The sequence below is a fragment of the Mustelus asterias genome, chromosome 9, assembly GCF_964213995.1.
Source record: "Mustelus asterias chromosome 9, sMusAst1.hap1.1, whole genome shotgun sequence".
NCBI lineage: Eukaryota > Metazoa > Chordata > Chondrichthyes > Carcharhiniformes > Triakidae > Mustelus > Mustelus asterias.
The window spans coordinates 97,709,815-97,737,001 of record NC_135809.1 but is presented as its reverse complement, the minus strand read 5'-3'; the positions used below and the strand labels follow the sequence as shown (position 1 = coordinate 97,737,001).

Sequence of the window (27,187 nt, the reverse complement as noted above, 5' to 3'; positions counted from 1 at the left end):
TTAGTCTCTAGGAGTGCTCAGGATGCACCAAGTTAGGCACACTTCAGCTAATCTGAGACAGTGCAACTATCTGTCACACCAATTCTGAACCCACTGTGCATCCCCATTTCCACCCATCACATAAAAGCAGAAAAGCAGTCCTATAGTCAATAATCCATCCTTCTCACAGACACCTATTTCTTGTCTGTAACTCCTGTTTTACAATTTTTCACAAGACAGAAGTTTACATGGCAGGCAGGAAGAAACAATGGGGAGGACAAGGCAGTGGGACTTTAAAGGTTATGTTTGATGAACATTGAGTAGAAATGTGACAAATTAACACTTTCCAACACCCAAGGGACCATCCTTGTGTCAGTTGTGGCTTAGTGTCAGCATTCTCACTGAAGATTATGGATTCTAATCTTTGAATCTAACCTTCTGATCATGTGGAAGACAAACATAAATACATGAAGATCTAAGGGGCTAAGATTCTGAGAGGCGCTCGATCTTTTCCAGATCTGGTTTTGAAACACTGGGTGAAATTTAATCCAGGTGATGGTGGTTAGAGAAGCCCTGCCATATTAGTTGCCGATCAAGCACTTAATTGGCCAGCAGAATTTCCGACCCCAGGAATGGCAATCCTGCAACCTCTCCCCTTCCTCCTCTGAAATCTGCCAGCCAGTCAGAGGCTGGAAACTCTCAGTTACAGGCAGTACCACCCGGGAATGCCAGTAATGCACCCACTGGAGGGGCCCCTCCCTCGCCCCCCAACTTCCAGCAATTTTCTAATTCTAGACCCCTTAATTAGGCTGAGTATGTTGAATACCAGTGGTGGCAAGATGATGACCTTAAGTTGGCCTTCCTGCCTCAGACATAATTGTGCGGAGGAGGTGGAAAAATCCTGATTAAATGCTCCCTGCCTCGAAACAGGGGGCACAGGCATCCAACCAGCTGCCACTTTGCAATAGAGACATACCTTTCTACTTCTAGTTCATTTTGACAATTGTTCCCCTCCTTGAATTCAAACTGGCACTCTTCTATCCAGCTACACTGGTACAATACATCTATTCACCAGCTTCAAGCTAATACTCTTCTCCTTACTTCCTCTTCCAATACACAACTTCCATGTTTTCACATCCCCCACCCCCTTGCATTGAACACACACACACACACATTTTGTTATAATAAATTTTCCTCATTTCGCTATTGCCTTCTATTTCTCACTCTTTCTGATGGTGCTAAATATTCTGTTGTCAAAGTGTTACATATTTTTATAATTGTAAATTGATTTTAAAAAAACATATGTCCTAATAAGGAACTGAAGTATTATTTCAACTCATTTCACTTTAAATATCTTTATTTGGTTGCAGTATTTGCATTGGTGGCATTTGGAACTGTACCGAGAATAACTGTTCAGGTAAACAATTTTTCTTATTGTATTCTACATATTGTGTGCCATTAATTGTTATGTGGGGGAAGCTTTGGGCTTGGGCCACAAATGGACACAATATCGGGGATTCACCTGTTGTGCCCAGTCAATGTGGTATTTCGGAGGTCTGAATTACTTTTCAATTTGGTTTTCATTGACATTTTGTACAAGCTGGAGATGGCAAATCGGTGCCTCAGTGGAGTAGTCTTCTGACTGTTTCGAGTAGCCCCTGCTCCTTCTGCTTCCACATTGAGATAAATTTCAAAATAAATCTTAACTGGAAGTTTCCCTTTAAGGACTGTTGGTTAGGCCACTGTAGAACTTGAAAAAGTTGGCCGAGTTTAGAGCAATGTAAGTTTTGACTACTTTTCACACTTTAGAGAAGGGCAATGGAAAGGGCTGCAGAAACCTTATTTCAAAATTTGCTGCTTAAATAAAAGTACAGTTCAATTTAGTCATGGTCTGTGTCCATTGCAAACTAGGCATGGATCTCCCCATTGCTAAATTTCCCATTTTATATCTATCAAACAAGCTCCACACTGTTGAATTCAGAGCCTATTAAATCTTTACTTATTTGTTAATGAATTATCCTTTTGCTAATCTCTATAAATGAGTTGGGTAATGATTAGATATTATCTGAATAAGAAGAGGGATTTCTTCCACAATTGCATCAGCAGTTCATGGTTAACCTAAATATAAAAATTATGAATTATGCCCATTATAAAAATAAGCCTAATCTTTCTTAAATCAGCCACTGCTATCCTCGTTCAATATCTCCAGAAACACTTCCAATTGTCCCTAGAATTTGTTACCACTGTACACATTAACAGCCATTCCTGACTTTATTATGCAACTCTATGACCCTTTAGTTGTATTAGTTATGCCTGACGTCCCTTAGATTTTTAACTTAGTAACTTATGTCTGTCCTGAATGTTGAGCAGATTTGTTCTTACAATGTAAATGATTCCCACATAAATCCACTTCTCTATACTCCACCCCAAGAAAGGTTTACTCAAAGCCATGTCAAAATGGTAGCACCACATAACTTGCATGTACACAATACAATTCAAAGGCAGTCTCACTCCTTATTTGCAGGTTGATAATGGTTTATGTCTAAATTCACTGCTGAAAATATCAAAAGGCTATCAATTGTCATTTACCTCTGATTCAGAAAATATGGTAATAATTATTAACTTCTCAGCAGAAATTTCCCACAATGACCCATAAAGTTCTGATTTAGGTTTAATAATGTGGAGATTAATTGCAGTGATGATCTGATTTTGTTTGGTGTTTTTCTTATTGATTCTAGTGGAGTGCTCAGTAACTGGAGATATTCACTTCAAGACATTTGATGAGCGGGTGTACACCTTCCATGCTACATGCCAATATATTCTGGCAAAGAGCCATAACTCTGGAAAATTTACCATCAGCCTCCAAAACTCTCAGTGTGGCACAGTAAGAAACAGTTTGTTTTTGTCTTTAAAACAGAAGGTCTGAAAGAAGAAGGGGATTGAACAAAATTGATTTTGCACAATAAAGCAGGATTGAAGGAAAGTAAATATATAAAGAGGTTGGTTGGAGAAAAATAAGATAGGAGTAATGATTGGTGAATTGGAAATCGAATGACTGAACTTTGCTGCATACTTCTTCTGAGATAAAAGCCTTTCAGCTTATCATTACTAAATGGCACAATCGAGGCCATCACATTTCACCTGAAAGAAAAACTACAAGGTTTCTAACTCTTTAACCACAAAGCCAGCAATCTTCTGGTGCCAGGAAGCTGATGAAAATGATATTCACCAAGACTATGTAGATTTAAGAATCATGTGAAATTTGCAGACACATCTAGGACAATAAATTGGACAAGAAGTTGAGTCAATGGAACCTTATCTGTGTCTGTTGAAATGTCAATGACTTTGATGGTGTGGATGATGAGAGCAGGCTAGGATAAAAGAAGTTTGCAAAGTGGTTGGTGAAAGAGACAGCAGTTGATATGAAAACACCTGCTGAACATGGATTGATGTAATGTCATCAAAGAGACAATTCACCTAGAACAAGGAATTATTGTTGGCTTGAATTTCGCTCCTTTTCAACCACTTTTTATTGCTGCCTCTGGTGAATATTTAATATCCAAGCTAGGCAGTAAAAATATTAAAAAGTGGTGAGAAAGAAGTCGTTTTCCATCATAATTGTACCTGAATATTCTGGTAATTTTTACATTTAGCCCTCTTTATACTCAGTGAAAAACTATTGAACCACGGTGAGAATTTTCCATGCTGTAAAGCACCTCACAAAGGTCAGAAAAGCTGTTACAACACAAATAGATCAAACAAACCCTCTGATATTTTCCATGTTGGTAGGCTGGGCCATTTCCAGTGGAAAGCATAATTACTCAGAATTCTGAATAGCTGAGGTGTGCAGTTCCTTTCAGAGCATTTTATTCTGATTTCCAGAACAGTGTGTAACACCCTGATACTAAATTATGCTGCATTTTTGTCATCCAAATGTACAGAGTATACTATTTATTAAGGTATTGTGTTCATTTGTTTTTTCCGTTTCAATTGTTATTTGGAAACATGTTTTTATTGTTGAAAAGGGAGACATGCTGCTGAAACTTTTTGTCCTGCACTCATCAGGACGAACACAAGAATGCCAAATTTCAAACAATCATGGCAATTATGACTTCAGGAGAAAAGGGCGCTGATTGTTTGGCAAGATGACTCTAATTGGCTGAAGCATTTCCATGGAGAAAGCAATTGGGAACCATAGGTTCCTCGTGCTCTGTATATTGATTGCGTCCCGGGCTCATTTGTAATATTTAAATTCTATTTATCATCGTATTTAAATATTGAGATCAGCCTCGTGCCCTTTTTGGGCGCAAGACTTATCTTGCCAAATGTCCGGTGCCAATAAGATCGTGAGATGTGAGAAATTGATTGCAAACTCGATGTTTCACCTCTCTTGCACCTTTACTGGCTCACCCCGCCCATCGACCGGTGGGACGAGAAGATAAGATCGCACCCCCAATAACTTTTATACATATCTCACTTTGAAATATTTCAATTGACTTTACACCTATGGTATTTCATGGCAAAGTTTTCCACATTCTTAAGCTGCTTTGAGTGAAGAAGTTTCACATTGATTCAACTTTAACTGCTTGAATTCTAAGATTATCATCAAAAATTCCTTTGACTGTCTCAAGCAGAAATCCTGCATAAATGAAGTTTCCCCTAATCTTTTGATGAAGTGATGGCAGATGATTGGGAGAACACTGAGGAAATTCCCAGTCTATTATGTGTTCCCTTTGTTTAGCTTTCCCAATTAACGGATCTGTCAGACAGATTGAAATCACAATATAAATGTCCCAAAAGTAAATGGAGCAAGCACACATATTATGAAATTCTAAACTGTTTCTGTTGCTTCTTTTCTCAGAATCTAAATGGTGCCTGTATTCAGTCAGTGAGTCTGGTTGTGGATGAAGATGTGAAGAAGCAGGTGACATTGACTCGTTCAGGAGAGGTGTATCATTCTAATCAGTACAGGATCAGTTTGCCTTATACTGATGGTATGAATTATTGACTTAGTGCTGCTAAAATCTTTGCAATCTTTAAACATGTCTTTCTCTTTTAAAAAGTGCATATTGCTACCCTATAGCATTTTCAGGAATTGTATTCGGTGTCTATCAATTTGCTTAACTGCCTACTTGATCATTTGCAAGAATTAAGCAGAGCCACATTCATATGATCCTGAACAAGCAAATATTTTCATTTGCTACTTGTTAGAACTGGGTAGCGATCTCCAAATATTAACTGATACTGGCAATTTTCTAGTATATAGTTTCTACCAGCTTTGCTTGGTAGAAGTATTTTCTTTTTAACCTATTAATACAAGAGCTGGTGTTAATGATTTGTACATTTTTATATCATTGAGATGGAATGAGAACTCTGCATTTATTTCAGAGACAATTTCTATTTAGATGTTTGGTACAGTCCAAATCTATTAAGATTAGACAGGGTGCATCGGCTCCATCAGAGCTTTATGGTTTATATTTGAGAAGAGCACTAGAAGGAAGGAATGATTTTGGCCGGGATTTTCTGCTCCCATTAGCACAGGTGAGTTCGATGACAGGAACAGAAAATATCATGAAAAAGCCAAAGTCATGTTTTGCATTGGCGTGAAAGCTTGTTGCAATCTTCCTCTCCCCAGTCAGTGGCAGGGAGGGGAACCTCATTTGAATACATTCGCATCTTATTATCAGGCCGATACGCTGGGATCATACCGCCCAACCAACCAAAAATCCATTCACGGCAGCTTGATGTCAGAATGGCACAAATTATGAATGGTTTCAAAAGGCGTGCACCTGGCAATCACCCCTCCGAGGGGAGTTTGGAAGTGCTCATGGACCAGCTCTGCATATTCAGTGGGGAGAGGTGATACCAAGGCTTGACTCGGGGGCTGAGCAGCCTTTGATTGGGGGGGCTGAGCAGTCTTTGACCTGGGGGTAACCATCCTTTGATTGGGATACCTGGGCGGGGAAGACTCCAGGATACCTGGAGGAAGATTCCAGGGACCCTAGGGGCAAATTTCAGAGTACTGGTGGGGAGATTCCAGGGTATCTAGTTAGGGGAGGCCAGGATAATACTGGCAGGGCGAGGCTGGGGGAACTCCAAGATATTGGGGGGAAGGATCAGCGAACACTTGTAAGTCAATTGACGTGCTTGAAGGCTAACCAATGATGCAATTATGCCCACTCAAGTGATAACTTCACAGTTATCTATGTTATACTGCATCTGCCGTGTATTTACCCCTCACTCAACCTGTCTAAATCACCTTGAAGCCTCTTTACTTCCTCCTGATCACTCACAATTCCACAATTCAAGTGTGCTACATTTAACAATTTATGATGAGATCCATTGTGCATGTGTGAACTTGAGACACATCGCTAACCTAATTGCTGTTGGCATTGCACCCAACAGACTTGGTAAAACTCAGCCAATTAGCACTACCAGTTTGACATCAACCTGCTCAAACAGAAATTTCACACCATATCCTCAATAATACACTTCCTTGTCTTTTAACAGATTTGTTTGAAGTCACTGAGCTTAGCTCTATGTTTGTGCAAATTAAGACAGACTTTGGACTGCGTTTGCAGTATGATAGAGAGGGGAGGCGGCTCTACATCCAGGTGGATGTGAGATGGAAAGAGGATACCATTGGACTCTGTGGAACGTTCAATGACAATATTCAGGACGATTTCTTGTGAGTATTTGTCGTGCTTTGAGGCTAATTGGCTTTGATTAGAACTTAATGACTGACTACAATTTGGCTACAAAGAATAGTAGTCATAATCAGAAAATTTCTGTATCGAAACCTTTGTGTTTGTTTTCAACAAGGATTAATTTCTGACACTACTGCAGTTGAGTACTGGGGTTTTATTTCATATCTATGTCTGAAGCTTGGCAGGAGCTTCAACCCTTACGTGCCAAACATATGCCCATTCTTCATTTGTACCAGGTGCTCATGTGGTACCTGAAGTATAGGATAAGTTGACATTTTATTCTACTACTTAAGCCCATAAAGCAAATTATAAGTTATCTTTCTCGAAGAAATTAGTCATTTATCAGAGCTGGAGACTGAAAATCTAAATTAAGCTATCCTAAGCTAAAGTTAAATGGATGAATTAGAGGAATATCCAGTATTTTCAAAATAATTTTGCTTGCTTTTAATATTCTGAAAAGCCACCTGGTGGTCAAATTGTATAATTGTAGGGTTGTCAGCTTACATAGACAATTTCCACGATAAATACATACATAAGATTTTATAATAAACCAAATCTTCTAGTCCCCAGATTGTTACAGACTCGGTGTAATTCTCAAGGTGCACCTCAGGACTCTGTGAAAATCCTGACATTGGACTTGAGTGGGAATTTTATGCAGGAATTTTAAACCTCTTGAGGGCAATTCTGCTGCTGCCTGTGACCTTTCCTGAATGTCTCTGACTTTGAGTTGGACAGATCTGTGTGGATTAGTTGGATAGTTAGCCAGGAATTGCTAGGTCGATTGAAACCTGGTCTAACACCTGGATACCTCCACAACCAACTACCCAGTTATCCCTTCCCGACCCCGTGACTGCCACACTTACCACTAGACTATCCCCTGGCTGTCCCCCTGACCTGACCCAATTACTCATCGACCAGCCCTGACTACCTTCCTGGCCCCAACCTCACTATCCCTCCGAGCCTGACCCGATTATCTCTGCTGACCCAACCTGACTACCCCTCTGACCCAGTCACCCAATTACTCAACTCATCCCCATATCCACCCATCCACTTACTCACCTTCTCTTCACTCACTCTATCCACCTAGCCACTTGCCCACCCACAAATGTACTCACCTACCCACCTACCAACTTTACCTACCATATCCTTTTATCCACCTCACTCATTCACCCATCTATTCACTCACATTCAAACACTGGGCATCTAAGCTTGCCAAACAGCAGCTAATACCTTAAAAGGGCCCTGTGCTGTCTCCCCCTGATACCACTCTGCTCAGACAGTGTTTCCCGAAGTACACTCTGCTGTTTATTCCTGTGAAATCTGAGATCTGAAAATTCCAGAAGAAATGTGCAGCAGCGTCGTGTCGGGGGAATCTGAGTGCAATTGCAAACCACTTGTCATTGCCACTGCTTGGAAGATCTGGCCCAATGAAAAGAACTAGTTTGATATTGTTTAAAAAATGAGTTACATAAGCAATAAGATTTTGTAGAAATTTATGAAGGTGTATTATAATAAGGTGCAGGTAGATATTGTTGTACTGAAATGTCTAGTTCATTTGTTAAAGACCTGAAAATAGCCTTTATTTCTCAGTTCATTGCAACAGAGAAGTGGGGTGCGATCTTACAACCAGTTCACGCCATGCTCCCGCTGCAGCGAAGAGAGAGATTTTGGTGACAAGCCAAATCTCGGTTCACTGCAGTGGGATGGGAAAATCCTGTTGGCATGAATGTCGGAAAATTCCAGCCTTGAGTTTTAGTCAGAAAACTTAGCAAGGAATAAAAAATGACTAATTATCCTGCTGCCCTGAGGGCAAAGTTTTATAGTTGAAGGGGCAGGACTTTAAAAAAATAATTGGGCTCAGCTGAGACAAGTTACCTGGAACATAGCGATATTCTCAGTTGTTTCTGTAACCATTGGTAATCAGCTGTTATTATATGCTGATATTACCCTAAAGGGTCATCATTACATTATTTTCCTGTCAAAGTATGTACTTTAATTATTTTTATTCTCACCACACAGCATCTTAAACCAAGAGAAGATGCAGATACACTATTAGGCCTCTGCCACTATTGCTTTCCTAGGTGGTGGAATGGTTTCTTGGCTTTTCAATTTCCTTTCCTTATATTAAACTCTTGGCACTTCCCCACAATGATGCAGTCGATATGCAACATATAGTCAATGTAAAATCATATTGAATATTTTCTCACAACATTATTTTGAGAATTTAAAGCTATTTGCAGAATTATGCAAAACATGGTGATTCTATTATCTATTGTTAAGATCTCCCCTTCAAGGGGGAGAGTTGACTGGTGGTGATTTAACGTGAGGATCACCATACCTGAGGCACGGGACAAGGTTGAGAAGGCAGGCCTTCATGAATAACCTAAGCTGGTATGGGAATTGAACATGCATTGTTAGCATCACTCTGCGTCTCTAATCAGCTAAAGCCCAGTTGGCAGAGCAATGGCAACAGCACGGGTTCAATTCCTGTACCAGTCGAGTTTATTCATGAAGGCATGCCTTCTCAACCTTGCCCCTCTCCTAAGATGTGGTCATCCTCAGGTTAAATCATCACTAGTCAGCTCTCTCCCTCAAAGGGAAGAGCGGCCTGTAGTCATCTGGGATTATTCCGACTTTATCTTATCTTTTATCTATTATCTATTAAAAACAGTCAGATGTTAATTGGCGATAGTGGAAGATGGGTAATAGCAAATTGACAGCCTTGTGTTGTACTGCACCCAATATTTTCTTCCATTGATTTCAAGTATCATCTTATTTTCATTACCATTTGTGAAGGTCCCCTGGGGGAATGATTGAAAGCACACCACAGCTGTTTGCCAATTCCTGGAGAATCTCCACAGCATGTAACCCAGGTACCAACGTTCCTGAGGTAGATCCATGTGACATGCATCAGCAATCTGGTGAGTATTGGATGAAGTGTATTTGGTTATTAATAGTCTTGATCATATTCCAATCTGTTTGGCTTTACTGCTAAGGTGATTTGGATGTCTTTATGGAATACCAGTTCAACAGTTAGGCTGGAATTTTCCAGCCCCCTCCACCCGGTGGGGCCATTGAAACCTCCATTCACATCGGTGGGACCAAAAGGTTCCACTGGCTTGAGGGGCTGGAAAATTCTAGCCTTGGTCATTGGGGAATATTTGTGATACCAATATCATATGGATTTTATATGCAGCCAAGATAACGTATTGAAGTGTTGATGGCAAGGCTTTTAAAAAGTATAAACAAAAATCAAAATGAGAAGTTTTGAAAGAACAAGGGCAGTGCTGAAAATGAAGGTATATTTTTGGGTCTCTGTCTCAATTATTAAGTTCATAGATTATCTTGTTTTGTAATATAAATCCTTTTCAAATCAGATCAGCACACATTGTACTGAAGGAATCTGAGGTTCTTTTCCTCAAACAGACTATTTGGAATGGTACATAAATTGATCTAAAAAATACTTAACCAAAGAATTTGCATCAAACCATTTTTTTCTTCCAAGAGTGGTAGAAGTATTATACTGGGTGAGATTTTCTGGCTCTACGTGCCGTTCCGATCTTCTGGACCTGCCGATGGTGAATCTCTGCCATGGGTTTCCTGGTGGTAGGGGGTGGATTCAATATAAATCCACCCCATGCTGGACCAGAAGATCCATCCCCACCCCCGGCCAACACTGGGCCGCTTCTTGCTGCCCAGAAACACGCCATGGGCAGGCCAGAAAATCTCAGTCACTGGCTGGAATTTTACCATCCCGCCCACCCCGGGAATCGGAGTGGGCGAGAGGCGAACAATGGGAAGGTCCATTGACCTCAGGTGGAATTTTACGGTTTTGGGATGAGCAAGGCCATAAAATCCCACCCACTGTGTCAGATTATTTCAATAAGTGAGCTGAGCAACAAGATTCCAGGCCGAAGTATTTACTTGAAATCAATTTCTATTGTATTGATTTGCAAATAATTTTGAAATGGTATCAAGAGATGAGGCAATGTTGGAACAATCAAGGCCGGAATTTTCTGACCTTGCCTGTGGCTGGGATTCTCTGGTCCCACTGCGGTGAATAGAGCTTTGATTCAGTGACAAATTCTCCATTCTCGCTGGCACTGGTGGCGGGGCGTACGAGAGCGGAGAATCTTGTCCCCTGTCATACATGTGGATCATTTAATTTCAGAATGTGTCCAGAAATTGTTGAAGGGTAGGTATGAGGGGTGCCTTATGCTCAGTGCCATTATTGGGTGTTTTCGCCTCGCCTTTCAAACCACAAAATTGCTGGAGATGAAAATTGACAATGGTGTAGTGACGTTAACGAACATCATTTCGATGAGCTATCTTATTATCCAATGAAATTTAACAATAGAGGAAGAAACAAAGCAAATGGTGGGGCAAAAAATAGGGTGAATTAAGGTCAAGTAAGATACAGAAAGAAAGATATATGCTGTAAACACTGTGGAATCTTCCGGTCCCGCTGATGGTGCACCCCCGTCATGGGTTTCATGGTGGCGAGGGGTGCATTCATTGGGAAACCCCGCTGAGAATTGCAGGACCAGAAGATCCTGCCAGCAGCCAATGGTGGGCCACTTCCACAAAATTCACGGTGGGAACATCCTGCCCACAGAGAAGGAAAGAGAGCAAAAAAAGTGACAGAAAAGAAAAATAAGCGAAGGTGGCAGTTCTTGGCAATCTGAAAACAGGAAATCAGAAGGCGAAGCAAAACAGAAAATACTGAAAAACTCACCAGTTCAGGCAGCATCTGTTGAGTGAGAGTCAGAGTTACATTTCAGGGTGATGACCCTTCATCAGAACTGGGGAAAGTTAGAAATTTGTCAGCTTTCAAATGGTTCAAATGGTGGAGGTGGGTATAAGAGCAAACGGGAAGGCCTTTTAGACCTGATAGGGTGGAGGAGTTGGAAGGGAGAGCCAAAGGGAGTAGTAATGGGGCAAGTAAAGAAACAAAAGATGTATCTGGAGGAGGTGTGAATGGCAGAATAATGAACAGCTGCCACTTGAATACAAAAAAGATACATACAAGATTAAGAACCAAAGAAACAAAATGGAGGCAGAGATTTCAGTCTTCCACCATATCACTGAATTTCCTTTTTGTTATTTTTCCACTCTCCCTTATTTGACACACTTAAAACTTATTACATATCTAACATTTCCCAATTCTGATGAAAGATAATCAACCTGAAATGGAATTCTGTTTCTCTCAACAGATGTTTACAAACCTGCTGAATACTTCCAGCATTTTGCATCTCTATTTCAGATTTCCAACATCTGCAGTATTTTGCTTTTGAATCAGAAGGAGAAGGTTGTTATGAATGAAGGAAGGTGGGGTGGGAAACGTAGGTCAATCAGCAGTTTGCACATCATATCAGATTGCAAGATGAGAGTGAGCTGGAATTTGAGAATGGGCATGAGGCAGGAACTGTCAACTTCAATGACTTTAGTGACACCAGATACCATGGCCTCAGGAGTTGCAATGTCCTTCTTGCCTACCAGTTCTGCTCTGCTCCCTCTGTTATGGGCCATCTTATCCTACAAGAGAGAGAGGGCAGATGTCATTGGTTGTGACATATTGGGTGGGATTCTCCGGCCACGCTCGTCTCAAAACCAGAGAATCCCACCCGAGATCAATGGACCTTTACATGGTTCGCGCCCTGCCCCCACTACAATTCCCGTGGCGGGTGGGATAGGAAAATTCCAGCCTCTGTATTTGGGCCATGTGCCATCCATAATTGAATAGCTGGAGATATGTGGCGACAGTAAGAGGTGGAGGTGAGACGTTCAGGATTGTTAAGTATGTGAGGGTGAAATGCAGTATGTGAATGTTAGATGTATGTCCTGAGTAACAGGGAATACTGCTGGGTAAATTATGATTGTGTGGTGCATTGAGCAACATGAGAGACTGCTGTAGTGGTGGGTAGGAAATGTAATATGAAGGTGCATTCATTGACCTTGAAAAGCTGTGCAGGGTCATTAAATTGCCAGATCCTCAGGTCCAAATGCTAGTAATTGACCTCCTTGACCACCTGCTCCCACTTCGAGGGTAGTTCTTGAGGATACCTGGCATTTCCACTGAACCATGACATCTCTCCTCCTGCCCACGTCCATCACTCCAGACCATTTGCATTTTCATTTCCCATGAAATTGCAGCAATATTATTTAGTCCATCTTCCCTTTAAGAAGGACAGATTGCATTTAAGAAGAGGCAGGCAGGCTGCACCATGTGCTATTAGTACAAAGCTGATCAGACTCCTGCTGAGTGCAGTGGCCAATGACAGCATGAAGATGCAGCCAGCAACGTGGAACTTGTTCTGTTCCACTCTACGACCATGGTAAATAGGTGGGAGCACCAAATTTATGTGCGGCTCATCTCTTAAGGAACTAGCACAGGCAGGTTGTGGATTATGTCTGTCGGCAGCTGAAAATCTGAGTAACCCAATTTCTAGCCCAAATGCTTTTACTTTGCTGACCTGCGACAGAGCAATTCCAGAACAGGAGAGCATGAAACATACTCTATGCCAAAAAATGGGAGAAAGGAAAAATATATTTCCCTAATTCCCCCAAGCTCTATGCCTGAGACAATGGGAAAATTTTCCGATTTTATTATTGGCTCTGGTGAAAAAAACAGGCACGCATCTCCCCAGCTGCAGAGCTGGCTATTCTCACCAGATCATAATGCAGCACTTAAAGTAAAAACAATGCTGCAGGCGTCTCTAACGCGATCATGCTGGTGGGGCGGGGCCTGATAAAGCTGGTATCACCACCCCGATCTGTGAAGGAAAACAAATTATCTTTCCCACACTCCCATGGATAAGGGGAGCACCCCGCCGCCCACCTCCATGGATAAGGGAACGCACCCCCCAATTGCAGCACCCCAGAGGGGCCTCCAACACTGCCTCAGTGCCAGGGGCAGTGCCAGGGTAATGCTGGGGCATGTCCCCCTCCCTCTGGACGATCTAGACGTCTCTGTGCATCACACCAGCAAGGAGGGAATTCTCGAGCAGGGAATTCTTAATGTGGGGGGAACATATGGCAAGGAAGCCCTTTAATTTTAATAATTTATGGAGATGAGGTTCTTGACTGTTATATATGTATTTATTGTGCAAAAAGAACATGAAGTATGCCTCGTAAACTTAAACACTGGGAACCTCCTTATTACACGTGTCTACTGTCCCACAGTCAAATCCTAGACTGATTAACTGGGTTCCGAGCTAAACCCCACCCCCTCTCCCCACCCCACACATGACCCACACTTAAAGAGACGTGTACGTACCTCAATATACATATATAACACTGACATTTCTGGGTGGGAACCTCGTTACGTCTCTGGCAAGGGGTAGGTTAAATCAGAAAATTAGATCTCACTGCTGAGATTCTCGTTTCAGCAGTCTTGTGAGATTTTCCACCGGCATCGCCATTTTCATCCATGGCGAACACGGGTAGGGAATCCTGGCCAATAAGTTTTTCTGTACATGAAAGCAATGAAGAGTTGAAAGTCTGCTGTCACTCTAGCCTGCTCAAATTTGTGTTCCTCATGATTCAAAGCAGAGATGAATGAGAACATGGTTGAGAAAGTTTGACATCGAACCACTGGCTAATGGTGAAAAGATTTAATTAACTTTACACTCCACACTTACAACAGGAAGATTATTATTTTGTAAAAGAAAGGTTTCTCAACATTTCATTTTTAAAATGTTTTGTCTGCAGCCTCATATGCTACAGAGAAGTGTAGCATTATTGGTGGATATCTATTTGCATCGTGCCATCAATATTTGAGTCCTGACCTGTATCAACAACAATGCAAAACAGATACCTGCAAGTGCGGAGAAACATGTATGTGCTCTGCTGTGGCCCACTATACTCGACAATGTAGACGTTATGGCATTTTCATAGACTTCAGATCCACTGTCGCAGAGTGTGGTAAGTAATACTTCATTACTACTTTGAATGCACATTTATCTTTTTAACAAATAGGACATTTTCTCTAATTTCAACATACAGCAGAAACATTTGGTTGTGTCACATTTGTAAGTGAAGAAGTTCCATTGTTATAATTATTTTTTCTTATAACTGGATAGAATTATTTTCTTACTAGACTGAAATTGCATCTTTCAAATTAAGTAAGAACAACGAGAGTGAAAAGTGCAATAAAGAAACGTTGAGTGAATCAGGAAGTAATAATTATAAATCCAAATTTAAGAGGAACAACAAAATAAATACAACAATTGTAGATATCGTGGAAGAGAATGAAAGAATAGGGTATGGCGTAATTATGATTTTCATTTCAACAGCGAGGGGGATTTTGTAGGAAGAACAAGAGAGGCTTGTAAACTATTGAAAAGCTGTTAGGTTTGTTAAGGTGATTATTTCAATAGTAGATATTTAAATCATAGGAGACAATGGGCAGGATTTTCTGGCCGCGCACTCCCTAAGGCCGGAAAATCCCACCCGAGGTCAATGGACCTTTGCATGGTCTGCCCCCGCCCGCTTTGATTCCCATGGTGGGCGGGACGGGAAAATTCCGCCCACTGTTCTAAAGGCCCAGAATGCATGCCTGATGCATTGTAGACCATCCTCATGAAATGCAACATTGCAGAAAAATGAATTGTTACATGGCTGAGGCACAGCTGCCACTATGGCTTTCCACGCATTTATGCTGGTGGAATCTTCCAATCCCACCATGGAGCACCCCTGTCGTGTGTTTCATGGCAGCGAGGGGTGCAGTCAATGGAAAACGCCATTGACTTCTGGTGCCGCAGTTGATCAATGGTGGGCCACTTTTGTCGCCATAAAACATGTGGCAGGTTGAACAGAAAATCTCGTCCTATGTTGTCTACTATGGGTATTGAATTCAGTCCACCATTTGCACTGTGGGAAGATTAGCAAGAATAGAAAATGGTTGTTTTAGTGCTAGATGACCCACAATGTATACATCAGATTCAGCTGGCACACTAAATTGTAGGACTACTGTCTTTTAAGCACAGTTACCAGGAAATGGCTGATATCAACTAGGAAGGCTGTGACACTATTCTGTTATCTCTTTAAACCAATATGGGGCAGCATGGTGGCACAGTAGTTACCACTGCTACCTCACAGCGCCAGAGACCTGGGTTCGATTCCTGGCTTGGGTCACTGTTTGTGTGGAGTTTGCACGTTCTCCCCGTGACTGCGTGGGTTTCCTCCAGGTGCTCCCGTTTCCTCCCACAGTCTGAAAGACGTGCTGGTTAGTCACCTGAACAGGCACCGGAATGTGGCGATCAGGGGAATTTCACAGTAACTTCATTGCAATGTTAATGTAAGCCTTACTTGTGACTGATAAATAAACTTAAACTTACTTAATACCTTCAGTAAAACATATCATAGAATCATAGAAATCCTACAGTACAGAAAGAGGCCATTCGGCCCATCGAGTCTGCACTGACTACAATCCCACCCAGGCCCTACCCCCATATCCCTACATATTTTACCCGCTAATCTCTCTAATCTACACATCCCAGGACACTAAGGGGCAATTTTAGCATGGCCAATCAACCTAACCCGCACATCTTTGGACTATATTTTAAAATTATGTTTTGCTCATTTAATGAGGAAATGTAATGATATGTGTAAGGAGGGGGGCAAAACATGACTGTTCAAGTTCAGATGCTGGAAGCATTATGTCTGTACTGATTATGTAGAATGAAGTTTCTTGATGGGAAAAATATGCATTATATTCTATGAACTGATTTCAAGGTAGAACTGGACTTCACCTTATCTTAGATCATGGGACATATATTCTGATTTACCAAAAAAATGTAACCACTTTTTGAAAGAATATTAAAAAGGAAAATTTAGCCAGGATTTTGTTGGCTAATGGGGTTCTCGCCCACCAGTCAGCCAGCCGGTAGGCAGCCTCCAGCAAGTCCTTTGAGGAGGCCCCACAGAATCAACTGCCTTTCAGGCATTTAAATGACTGAGGTCCCCGATGGTGATGCCTGCAGAGAGCAGAGGGCCAATCAGAGGCTGGTAGCCTCTCATGCCACCAACATCAGCCGGAGTGGTGGTTGCTGGTGGCAATGAGCTCATCAAAGGCCGAGGGTCATCATGTAATCCCAGGCCACAGGTGAGTGAAGACCAGGTGGGGGGGGGGTATTGAAGATGGGAGCTCAGGTGAGGAGGTTGGTTGGATGTAACGGGAGGGTGTAGCTTTTAGCAATCAACTTCTTGCCCGATTGACCAGGCATAAAGTGCCTGACTGTGAGGGACATAACCTCACGCTGACATCTGACAAAGTTTTCTGGGTAAAAGCTTTGACAAAGGGTCATCTGGACTCGAAACGTCAGCTCTCTTTTCTCCTTACAGATGCAGCCAGACCTGCTGAGATTTTCTAACATTTTCTCTTAAAGTTTTCTGGGTGGTTTTCTGAGGTTGTGTGAAGGCTGTGTGGCTCACCATTTAATCCCTGAGCCACCACTAACATGCAGTGGGCTCAGGGATAATGGATATTAATTGACTCATTAATTTGACATCTGCCACGAGCAGCCAGGAATTCTGGGTCAGCCCCTTCTGCCTCCCACTTAATCAGGGATGGTTTGCCTCTCCCATAGTTAATAAGTGGATCCAATGGCCATGTTTTCACCATAATGAGTTGCATTAAATCCAGCCCATAGTGACTATCTGAGTAAAGAATTTATACTTTTTTAGAATTAATTAAGCTAATAATCTTGTTGGCAGAAGTTATAACTATTAACAATGGTAATATAAAATTTATGTAACAAATTTAATTTATGTAACAAATAAATTTATGTATCAAAAGGCAGCATGGTGGCATACTGTTTAGCACTGCTGCCACCGTGCCTCACAGTGCCAGGGTCCCAGGTTCAATTCTGGCCTTGGGTCATTGTCTGTGTGGAGTTTGCACGTTCTCCCAGTGCCTGCAGGGGTTTTCTCTGGGTGCTCCGGTTTCCTCCCACTATCCAAAGACATGTGGGTCAGGTAAATTGACCTGAGTGTCTGGGGGATTAGCAGGGTGAATGCATGGGGTTGTGGGAATAGGGCCTGGGTGGGATTGTGGTCGGTACATAAGACCATAAGACCATGGGCGGCACGATAGCACAGTGGTTAGCACTGCTGCTTCACAGCTCCAGGGATCTGGGCTCGATTCCCGGCTTGGGTCACTGTCTGTGTGGAGTTTGCACATTCTCCTCGTGTCTGCGTGGGTTTCCTCCAGGTGCTCCGGTTTCCTCCCACAGTTCAAAGATGTGCGGGTTAGGTTGATTGGCTATGCTAAAAATTGCCCCTTAGAGTCCTGAGATGCGTAGGTTAGAGGGATTAGCGGGTAAATATGTAGGGATATGGGGGTAGGGCCTAGGTGGGATTGTGGTCGGTGCAGACTCGATGGGCCAAATGGTCTCTTTCTGCACTGTAGGGTTTCTATGATTTCTATGATTAATAAGATATAGGAGCAGAATTAGGCCATTTGGCCCATCAAGTCTGCTCCGCCATTCAATCATGGCTGATATTTTTCTCATCCCCATTCTCCTGCCTTTTCCCCATAACCCCTGATCTCCTTATTAATCAAGAACCTATCTATCTCTGTCTTAAAGACACTCAATGACCTGGCCTCCACAGCCTTCTGCGGCAAAGAGTTCCACAGATTCACCACTCTCTGGCTGAAGAAATTCCTTCTCATCTCTGTTTTAAAGGATCGTCCCTTTAGCCTGAGGTTGTTAATCTGATGGGCTGAATGGTCTCCTTCTGTACTGTAGATATTCTATGATTTTATGATGTGATGTATGGTATGAGTAAAATAAAGCAACATGGAAACAGTGAGATATGAGAAAGCCATTCAACCCATGATATATCAGGACGCCTGTAAACTAATCATCTGGTTGCTATTATTCAGTACGAGTGATTTTGTTTTTGGGTGTATAAAAACATAAAAATCTGTGATTATTTTCTTCAGATCTGAAAAAAGACGAGGGTGTTAATTCAGTTGGATAGATGACTAGAGTGTGGCTTAGAATAACACCAACAACATTGTTTCAATTCCTGTTCCAGCTGAGGGAGACTTGAGAACTGCCTTCTTGCCCTACCCCCTGCTTGATGTGGAGTCATGTCCCTCAAGCTAAATAATCAATTATTTCTCTCAGTTAGATGCCTACAGTCATTCATAGACTATGACTAATTACCTACGTGCCTATATATTTTCTGTTTTCCTCTGGAGAAACACAGGCCTGGATTTTCAATTGCTGATAGCATCAAGAAGGGGTGAGGGTATGATTTAAAAATTGATCCCGTTGCCACAGAAACACAATACGATTTTCAAAGGGAGAGAGGGAGGGGGCAATCAAGGAACCTACTTGACACTAATTGATGACCCATTAAGCTTCTTGAGGAACTTGTGGAGAGTGAGACTATGATTTCCAAAACTGAAATCTCCAAACATGAACAGTTTGTTGCAACTTAATTTACAGCTTTTGGGTTCAAAGCAGGCAGAAGTTAAAGTTTTTGCTAATGCTGAAAAATTTCAGGAACTGGGGATCTTGCGCTTTATCTTGCATTTAGCCATTTGGTCACTTTTTAACTCAATGAGGCTATTGGTTTGCCAAGGTCTGCTCTCTTCTGCAAGACTGTGTCAGGCTCTATCATGTCTGCAGTTTGTCTTTGCCATTCACGCTCTGCAAACAGCTCCCGTCTCCCAGTGACACAATTGTGGTGCGGGGTCAGGACCCAAAAATTATTCAAGAGTCAGGTTCCCAGCCCTGATTTTGAAATTCAATCTCTAGTTTCTGCTTGTTATCACTTACACCGTTGTATAAGATTGAACCTAAAATGATATGTTGCAGTTCTCAAATATTCCAATGACGGCATCTTCCATGCTTCCTGAAACAATAAATTTCCAATGGCTAACTGAAAATACCCTGAATTTTCCCTGATAAATAATACCCTTCATGCATACGTTTACTCTCTACAGCCATTCAGTGCCCAGACACAATGAAGTACGGCACTTGTGTATCATTCTGTAATCAGAACTGCGAGTCAATATCTATGCCAGAAGAATGTTCTGGTGAATGTGCTGAAGGATGCAACTGCCCTGACGGTACATTTTACAACACCAGAACACACACATGTGTGAAGAAGTAAGTGACAACATTTATGAATCAGAAAAGGATTGATTGTTGAAATGCCCTTTTGGATAATTTAACTGTTGCACGTGATTATATAATTTAAGCAATACAATTCAAAGTTATAGGGTGGAATTTTCCAACCGTTCATGCCGGCGGGATTTTCTGGGCCCACTACGGTGATTGGAGATATGGCTGAGCGCTAAATTCTCTGTCCTTGCTTGCAGCAGTGACGGGGTGTGAATGGTCAAAAATCCCAGCCATAATGTTTTTATTTTTTCTTATCATGCTGCAAGACTGCAGAAAGACCAGATGCACCCACGAGAGGAGTGTATGACATTTATTGGAGGGTGTTTGAGGGACATCCAAGATCAAATGAAGGTCATTAATATTTTATGGAGGTCCATGAGATATTTGTCTCAATCTCATTAATATTTGAGCTATTTAAGGCTGTACTTAGTTGGTTGACACTAACATGGTGGGCTAAATAGCCTTCTTCTAGGTTGTATCATTCGATGCAAACTAATCTAGCAATTTCAAATGTGTAAATGATCATGTTTCCTTCCCTGAAAATAAAAATAACCTTAAACTGAATACCTTAATTCCCAACTCGTGCTTAGATTGTATGCAATAATGGCTGAAAACCTTTGTGCTGTGTTTGGAATAAGTGTTTTGCACGTATTACTGAAACAGAAAAGATACTTGAAACTTTCTGTGTTCACTTCGGCATTACTTTCCAGTGGGTCAACTAGTTGTCAATAGTGTTACGTTACAGTAACTTTGATACTTGTCTGCTGATTAATCAATTTTTGATATTCACAATCCTACACAGCTTTATATTCTTTCAGATTGTTTCGTGCAGTTAATGGGGTTGATAAGCTCCTAGTTTTTGGAAGCACTCCCAGTTGTAATTTTATATTATTCTGTTTGTGGAATGCAGCCGTCTTATATTGCAAAACCGTGCAGCAAAACAGCCAGTAATTCCCTAACACATTCTTTTCCAAAAGAACGTACTTCAGCTCCCCAATTAGAAATTCAGCTGCTGGTTTCTTTAAAATAAGATATTTTTTAATTACATGATACATAGAATATGATTGTTGCCAAAAGTTTTGTGGAGATTGTGGGCAGAATTCTACCCACTGCCCAGTTGGCTGAATGCCATGGGGCTACATCAAGATGACTACCAGATGTAGCATACCACTGGGAAACTTCTCAGCAATGGAAATGGCAATGGCTTAGCTGCCTATCTTTCTTCAACAGGCAGCTAATTTAAGTGATTAATGGCCCAATTAAGGACAATTTTCCCAAACTACTGGCATTTTACCATTGGCAGGGCAGCCATCCCATAGCCTCACAGTGGCTTCCAGGGGATTGGGCATTAGAACTGGAGGCTCATGCTGCACAAAGTGGGCTGCCAGCAGTAAATGGCGCTCTGACAGCCCCAACTAGGTCTAGCTATGAATTTATGTAATGCTCAACTTTCTGGGGGTGACTCAAAATGGAGGTACCTCTGCATTCTTCTTTCGGCCTCAGCACTGGCCACCTTTCTCAGCTACACCATGAAGATCTGAAGCTGTTGGCCCTCTGCTGGCCTCAATTGGCCACTTCCCCCTCTTGCTGGCTCTTGATTGCCTCCTCCTGGCAATGTTGTGGGAAAGTGGGTCAAAATGCTGGCACTCCTTAACAATACTTTGTGTGTACCAACACCACATGCACCGTAGCGGTTCAAGAATGCAGTTCACCACCACCTTCTCAAGGGCAATTAGGGATTGGCAATAAATGCTGGCCTAGCCAGTGATGCCCACACTCCTTGAAAGAGTAAAAAGAACCCGAGAGGGGCCTCCACCACTTCACCAAAATCTCTCCTTGCATTTTTTAATGACTACCAAAGGATTCTGTCACTGAAAAATATGTCCTGGTTGCCTTTATTGTGAGTTTGTAAACTGTTAATTTATGTTAAACTGTTGTTTAATTCAATTAATGGTTATGGATGTCTCAAGAAAAACAGAGTAGGATATAGAAGCCAATGATAATTGGGAATAGGTAATTTCCAAGACTGGCAAAGGCTTTTAACATTCAAATTTGCTCAAAAACCATAGTCACCACTTCTGAGGTTTTCATTATCAAAATGAGACATTAGCCAGCACAACAACTTTCACGCTGATTTAGAAATTTATAGGCTTTGTCACAATAGAGCAACTAGCACTTCCAATTATAGACCACACATTTAACAAAAGTTGACTATAAATGTATTAATGTTGTACGTATAGCTGAACTATGGGTATTAATCTGTTTTGTGGGCCTCTTTTAAAATAGATTTAGAATCTATAAGATAAATATTTACTTTATCATATACCTTGGTAATCAGCACTTCTCAGCATAATACAAGTTACATGTTATGATGTAAAATGTATCTGGTAAAAGGGTGCTCACTTTAAGTACGGCTTAAGCAAAAATGTCATCTGCCCTGGGACCATTGTTTTTCTATTCATATTTCAAAACTGATTTTTGATAGCAATTTGAAGTGCTATGTTTAATTCATACAGTTTCCCCGTAGCAAAAACATACATGAATTTAGTGAATGTATTGTAGAAACAAGATTTGAAATGATGTAATTGACTTTTGCAGGAATGATTGTCCTTGTTATTTTATGGGTGCAGAATATTCACCTGGAGAAGTGGCAATTAGTTCCTCAGGAATGTGGTGAGTAGTAACTGCAATTTCCAATTCATCTTCCAACATTTATTTATAACGCAACTAAACATTAGTGATAATTAAAACATGTTCACCGTCTCTTGCTCTTGTACAACAAACTAAAGGAAGATCTTGGCTGGAAATCTCCAGATGTTCATGCCCAGCCTCCGCTGCCAGCAAGAATGGAGAATTTGGCGCTCAGCCAAATCTCTATTCATTACAGCGGGACAGGAGAATCCCAGCTTGCGCGCGAGGTTGGAGAATCCGGCCTTTATCTCTGGAATTTATTAGATAACTACATGTAGTAAAGGAAGCATTTGTCTGGCTTAATTGGGTCATTTTAGTTTTCATTGCAGGACTCAGCCCATCAGTTTTCAGCTCACTCTTAGTTGGGTGGGAAGTCCATTTCCCTTTAGTGTGTTGATTTGGGAATCTTTTCTTTTCTTCTGGGTCCTTCAATTGATTTCATAGTTACCATTCCAGCTAGCAGTAAGTCCAGTAAAAGGAATAGTCATTCCAATACTATTACTCCTAAGTTGCATACTTTGGTTTTAATTTCTGATGAGCTCTGTTTACTTTCTTCATTGATTGATATAGATGATTAACCATTTATTCACACTTGGGACCCAATGTTCCAGTATGAAGGACAATTGTTCAATTAGATACTGTTTCCAACATGATTATGTTTATAAGTATAAATAATTAACATGAATAATCTTTTAGGGAGGGGTGAAAATATCATAGAAACCCTACATTGCAGAAAGAGGCCATTCAGCCCATCGAGTCTGCACTGACAACAATTCCGCCCAGACTCTATTCCCGTAACTCCACATATTTACCCTGCTAATCCCCCTGACACTAAGGGGAAATTTAGCATAGCCAATCAACCTAACCCACACATATTTGGAGCGTGGGAGGAAACTGGAGCACCCTGAGGAAACCCACGCAGACACGGGGAGAATGAGCAAACTCTACACAGATAGTGACCTGAGGCCGGAATTGAACCCTGGTCCCTTGCACTATGAGGCAGCAGTGCTAACTACTGTGCCACCATGCCACCCATATGTCAGAAGATAGAAATAAAAGTCTATGCGGGTTATCTGTACTATACAGATTATCAGTTTACATTGCAGGACCTTAATCATAATATTATAAGAAAGAGAGATCAATTTTCAATCTCGTCCTGCCCTATTCACATTGGAAAATGCGTAGTTAGCAATGAAAGATTGAAGAAAAAGATTACTTGTCCATTAGCTGCCTGAAGCCCCCTTGACAGGGTTTTTAGACATGTCTTGAAATGGATGACTAATGCACCTTATAGAAACCAATGAGAAGCTTATTGTCAACATTGACCACCATTACTCCACTGAAACAGATGAGAACGTCAGGGGTAGAGCATTCCCAAAATCTGGAAGTTACTGTCAGTGCTTATATGTTTCTCCAGAGGATGCAGTGTTGCTTGGCAGACCTGCATTCAATGGGAAATCTTTGAACTGAAATTAACTTTCACTCTTAACACTATAACTCTTGACAAAGTTACACTTAGAATAACACCATTGCTGACCTTGAAAAACTAACTTTATTTTTGTGAAATGTCAAATTTCTCCATTATGCTAAAGTTTTTTTATTATTTAAAAAGTTTATCTTTATTTTAACTTCTATCTTAATCCAATTATTTTGCAATCTGAAATTTTATATTAAAAATAATCTGGTTCAATGCTTTTAACTTCCAAGTTTAAAGTCTGTGGAAATGCTTCAATATGATTCACAATTTAATCTTCTTGCTGACGTCACTGCAGTACAGTTGACTTGCCAAATTTAAACTGCCATTGGGAAAGGGGAAATCTGTGCCAGATGAATCTCTAGGGCCAGAATTTTACTTTACTCGGGCAGGCGTGCTCCCAACTCAGAAGCGTGTGAAATCACGCAAAAAGTTGGTGGGCACAGGCGAGAGTCAGAAGGCCGTGCGCTGACAAGCAAGCAATGTGGCTCATTGAAAGGCCAATTGAATTTACATGGTTTGCCTGCTTTAATGGTTGGCGGGCAGGCTGATTGGCCAGGTGACCTTTATGTTTCAGCTTCAAACTCGATCCACTGTGAGATAAATTGTCTGAAATAAAACTCAAAAACGTTTCTGGGTTTGCATTTGAATGTGCTGCCTGGACACTGCATAGTTTTTCCATTGCGATTCATGTTTACATGTCTGCAGCTCCCTGAGATGGCGCCACAGCGGCTGTCCTCCTGAGGTAGCATGTTAGAGGTGCAAGCCTGCACTTTCCTTTTTCTCAGGGCCTGCCCTTTCCTGCCCTCCCCCACAGCACTGAGCCTTTCCGAGCACATGTTTCATGCCGGCTGACCTTTAATTGGCCAGCCAGCCAATGTGAAATAAAATTTCAGTGCTGACCACAGCTAGAAGTGCGTTTTGTGCCCACTTCTGGGTGTGCTAAGTGTGCACCCCAGACTGATTTAAAATTCAGGCCCAGATCTTCGTGGGCAGCTTTCTTTCAAATCAGTGCAAGTTCCACAACTTCACCATTGCAAAATCCAGACCATTTAAATATTTAACTTGCAAAGGTTCATTAAAGTGACCTGTAGGTAACAGTCCCAAAGGATTCTCTTTTTCAATAGTGATTTTTGTGAATATCCCCTCCCCTCACCAGTGCCCTCCAACCCTCTATCTCACCTTCTCCACGGCCTGAATTCAGACTTGGTCCAATCAAACAGTCTCTAGATTCTCCTTCCCCAGTCCCCCTTTACATGCATGTGCTCATTAAACACAGATGGCTGCATAAAATGCCCCTACCAACTGCTTGATGTGTGCTCAGAGGGAAAAGAATTACCATCAAGATACCTTCTTAAAGTAAAAATCCTTAGTCCAGTTTTATCATGGTTGTGACGACAAGGGATCATTTCAACTGGCTAATTTGGATATTATATTAATTGGTGGGAATTTAGATGCTCAAATAAAGTTTGTTATTTTTTGCATGTCCTTCTTTAGTATATGGGTGAATTAAAGATGGCTATTAGATGTTTAAACTGTGAACAAGTTATTGTATACTGTAAGTTTTTGGAGACTGAGGGGGGACATGACTGTGATGTATGAGGGGCACAGATAGAGTAGACAGGAAGAAACTTTTCCCCTTGGTGGAGGGATCAATACCAGTGGGATCTTCTGGACCAATGGTCTGGACTTCCTCCTGCCGCGAGAAAGACATCATGGGGAGGCCAGAGAAACCCACCCATTGCCTATTGCCTTAGCTGATTAATGTTGGATGTGAAACACTTTGTATTAAATATCTGAATTTGTTTTGAAGATTGATCATAAAACTGCATGTTTGAAAGTTACGTCTTTGTCATCATTTTCAGGATTTGTTCTGAAGGTGTCATGCAGCTCCAGACTCAAAAACTTGGTAAGTTCTAGATCTGGGACGATTAATGTTAATTCTGTGTTGAAAGATTAGACATTTGCCAAGAATGATTAACGAGCCAAGAATATATTTAGTATTTGAAGTTTTATTACACAGGTTAACTTGCAAAACATATCTGTTTTCCAAAAATCATCTCCTATTCTGCTCCCAGGCATCTGTTTTATGAAAAGAAACATCGGTGGAATGTAGTATAATTAACGCACGTTCACCCCAATTAGAAAAATAGTGCGAAACCTGCAATTACACAGAGGGGCAGGTCCAACGGGATCAAGCACTTAACTGGTCAGTGTTGGGTCTTCACCAGGACTTAGGACCCCAGAGTCAGTAATCAGTGCACTGAGAGCTGCTAGAGCTAATCAGAGGTTAGCAGCCCTCCATTTCAGGCAGCACCACCAGGAGCAATGTCTGTTACTGATAATGAACCCAGGAAGAGGCCAGGGATCACTGAGGAACCTGGGCCACAACAGAATAAGTGCAGGATGGGATTTGTGAAGAGGAGGTCTTGAGAGATGGGGGACAGAGGGGTTGGAAGCCAAGGCAGTGAGTAGATGGCTTTCAGCATCCACGCTCTCACCCTGCTGCTGGGTCTCTTGCTGTGGCATTAAGTAGCTTTTTACCTGGCAGCCTTCTGGAAGCATTGGAAAATCAAGTCATTTGCATGTAATTCCTGAGCCACCATTACATTCCAGAGTGCTCAAGGATAATTGATGTCAGTTTATTCAATAATTAATCAACAATCCACTGTGAGCAGTTGGGACTCTCCCATAGTTCCATTCCTGCCTCCAACTTAATCATGAGGTTTTTCTCACTGGTGCAGGACTGACTTGCCTCCCACGATTCTCGCTGTGACAGATGCATTAAATCCAGCCGATTATCATTTGCCTCAGAGCATATATATGAAAGAATACGACATATGAAATGTTGGCTATTAGTACATATTGGGCGTAATTTTACGAGATTTCTTTCTAAGTGTTCAGCTAGCATGAAAACAGGAGAGTTCCGGATCCATTTTATGGGCAAGTTTCCATGCCCAATCAAATGCATTCAGTTTTTAAAAATATGGGCTAGACCATTTCTAGCTGCTAGAAACAGTGCGCGGGGCCTAATTCGCCAGACAACCAGCAGCTCAGATCAGAGCCACAAACTGCGCATGCGCAAAAAAAGTGGGAAGAAAAAGCAGCTCTCCTGGCAGACGTCCCTCCCACTCCCCCCATGGACATCTGAGACAACACCCCCCCCCCAGCATTACTGACCCCCTTTCCACCCCCTC

At 41.6% G+C, this 27,187-nt stretch overlaps 1 protein-coding gene across 1 annotated transcript in view; it reads left to right on the top strand.

Annotated features, from left to right (window-relative positions):
• otog (otogelin) overlaps positions 1 to 27,187 on the top strand; it is a 217,048-nt gene that overhangs the window by 24,185 nt on the left and 165,676 nt on the right. Inside the window, exons 11-19 of the mRNA XM_078221380.1 lie at positions 1,350 to 1,396; positions 2,718 to 2,863; positions 4,841 to 4,973; positions 6,490 to 6,667; positions 9,483 to 9,607; positions 14,397 to 14,609; positions 19,645 to 19,810; positions 22,424 to 22,498; positions 25,856 to 25,899. Of these exons, the coding sequence (XP_078077506.1) occupies positions 1,350 to 1,396; positions 2,718 to 2,863; positions 4,841 to 4,973; positions 6,490 to 6,667; positions 9,483 to 9,607; positions 14,397 to 14,609; positions 19,645 to 19,810; positions 22,424 to 22,498; positions 25,856 to 25,899 (1,127 nt within the window). The remainder of the gene's footprint in view (positions 1 to 1,349; positions 1,397 to 2,717; positions 2,864 to 4,840; positions 4,974 to 6,489; positions 6,668 to 9,482; positions 9,608 to 14,396; positions 14,610 to 19,644; positions 19,811 to 22,423; positions 22,499 to 25,855; positions 25,900 to 27,187) is intronic.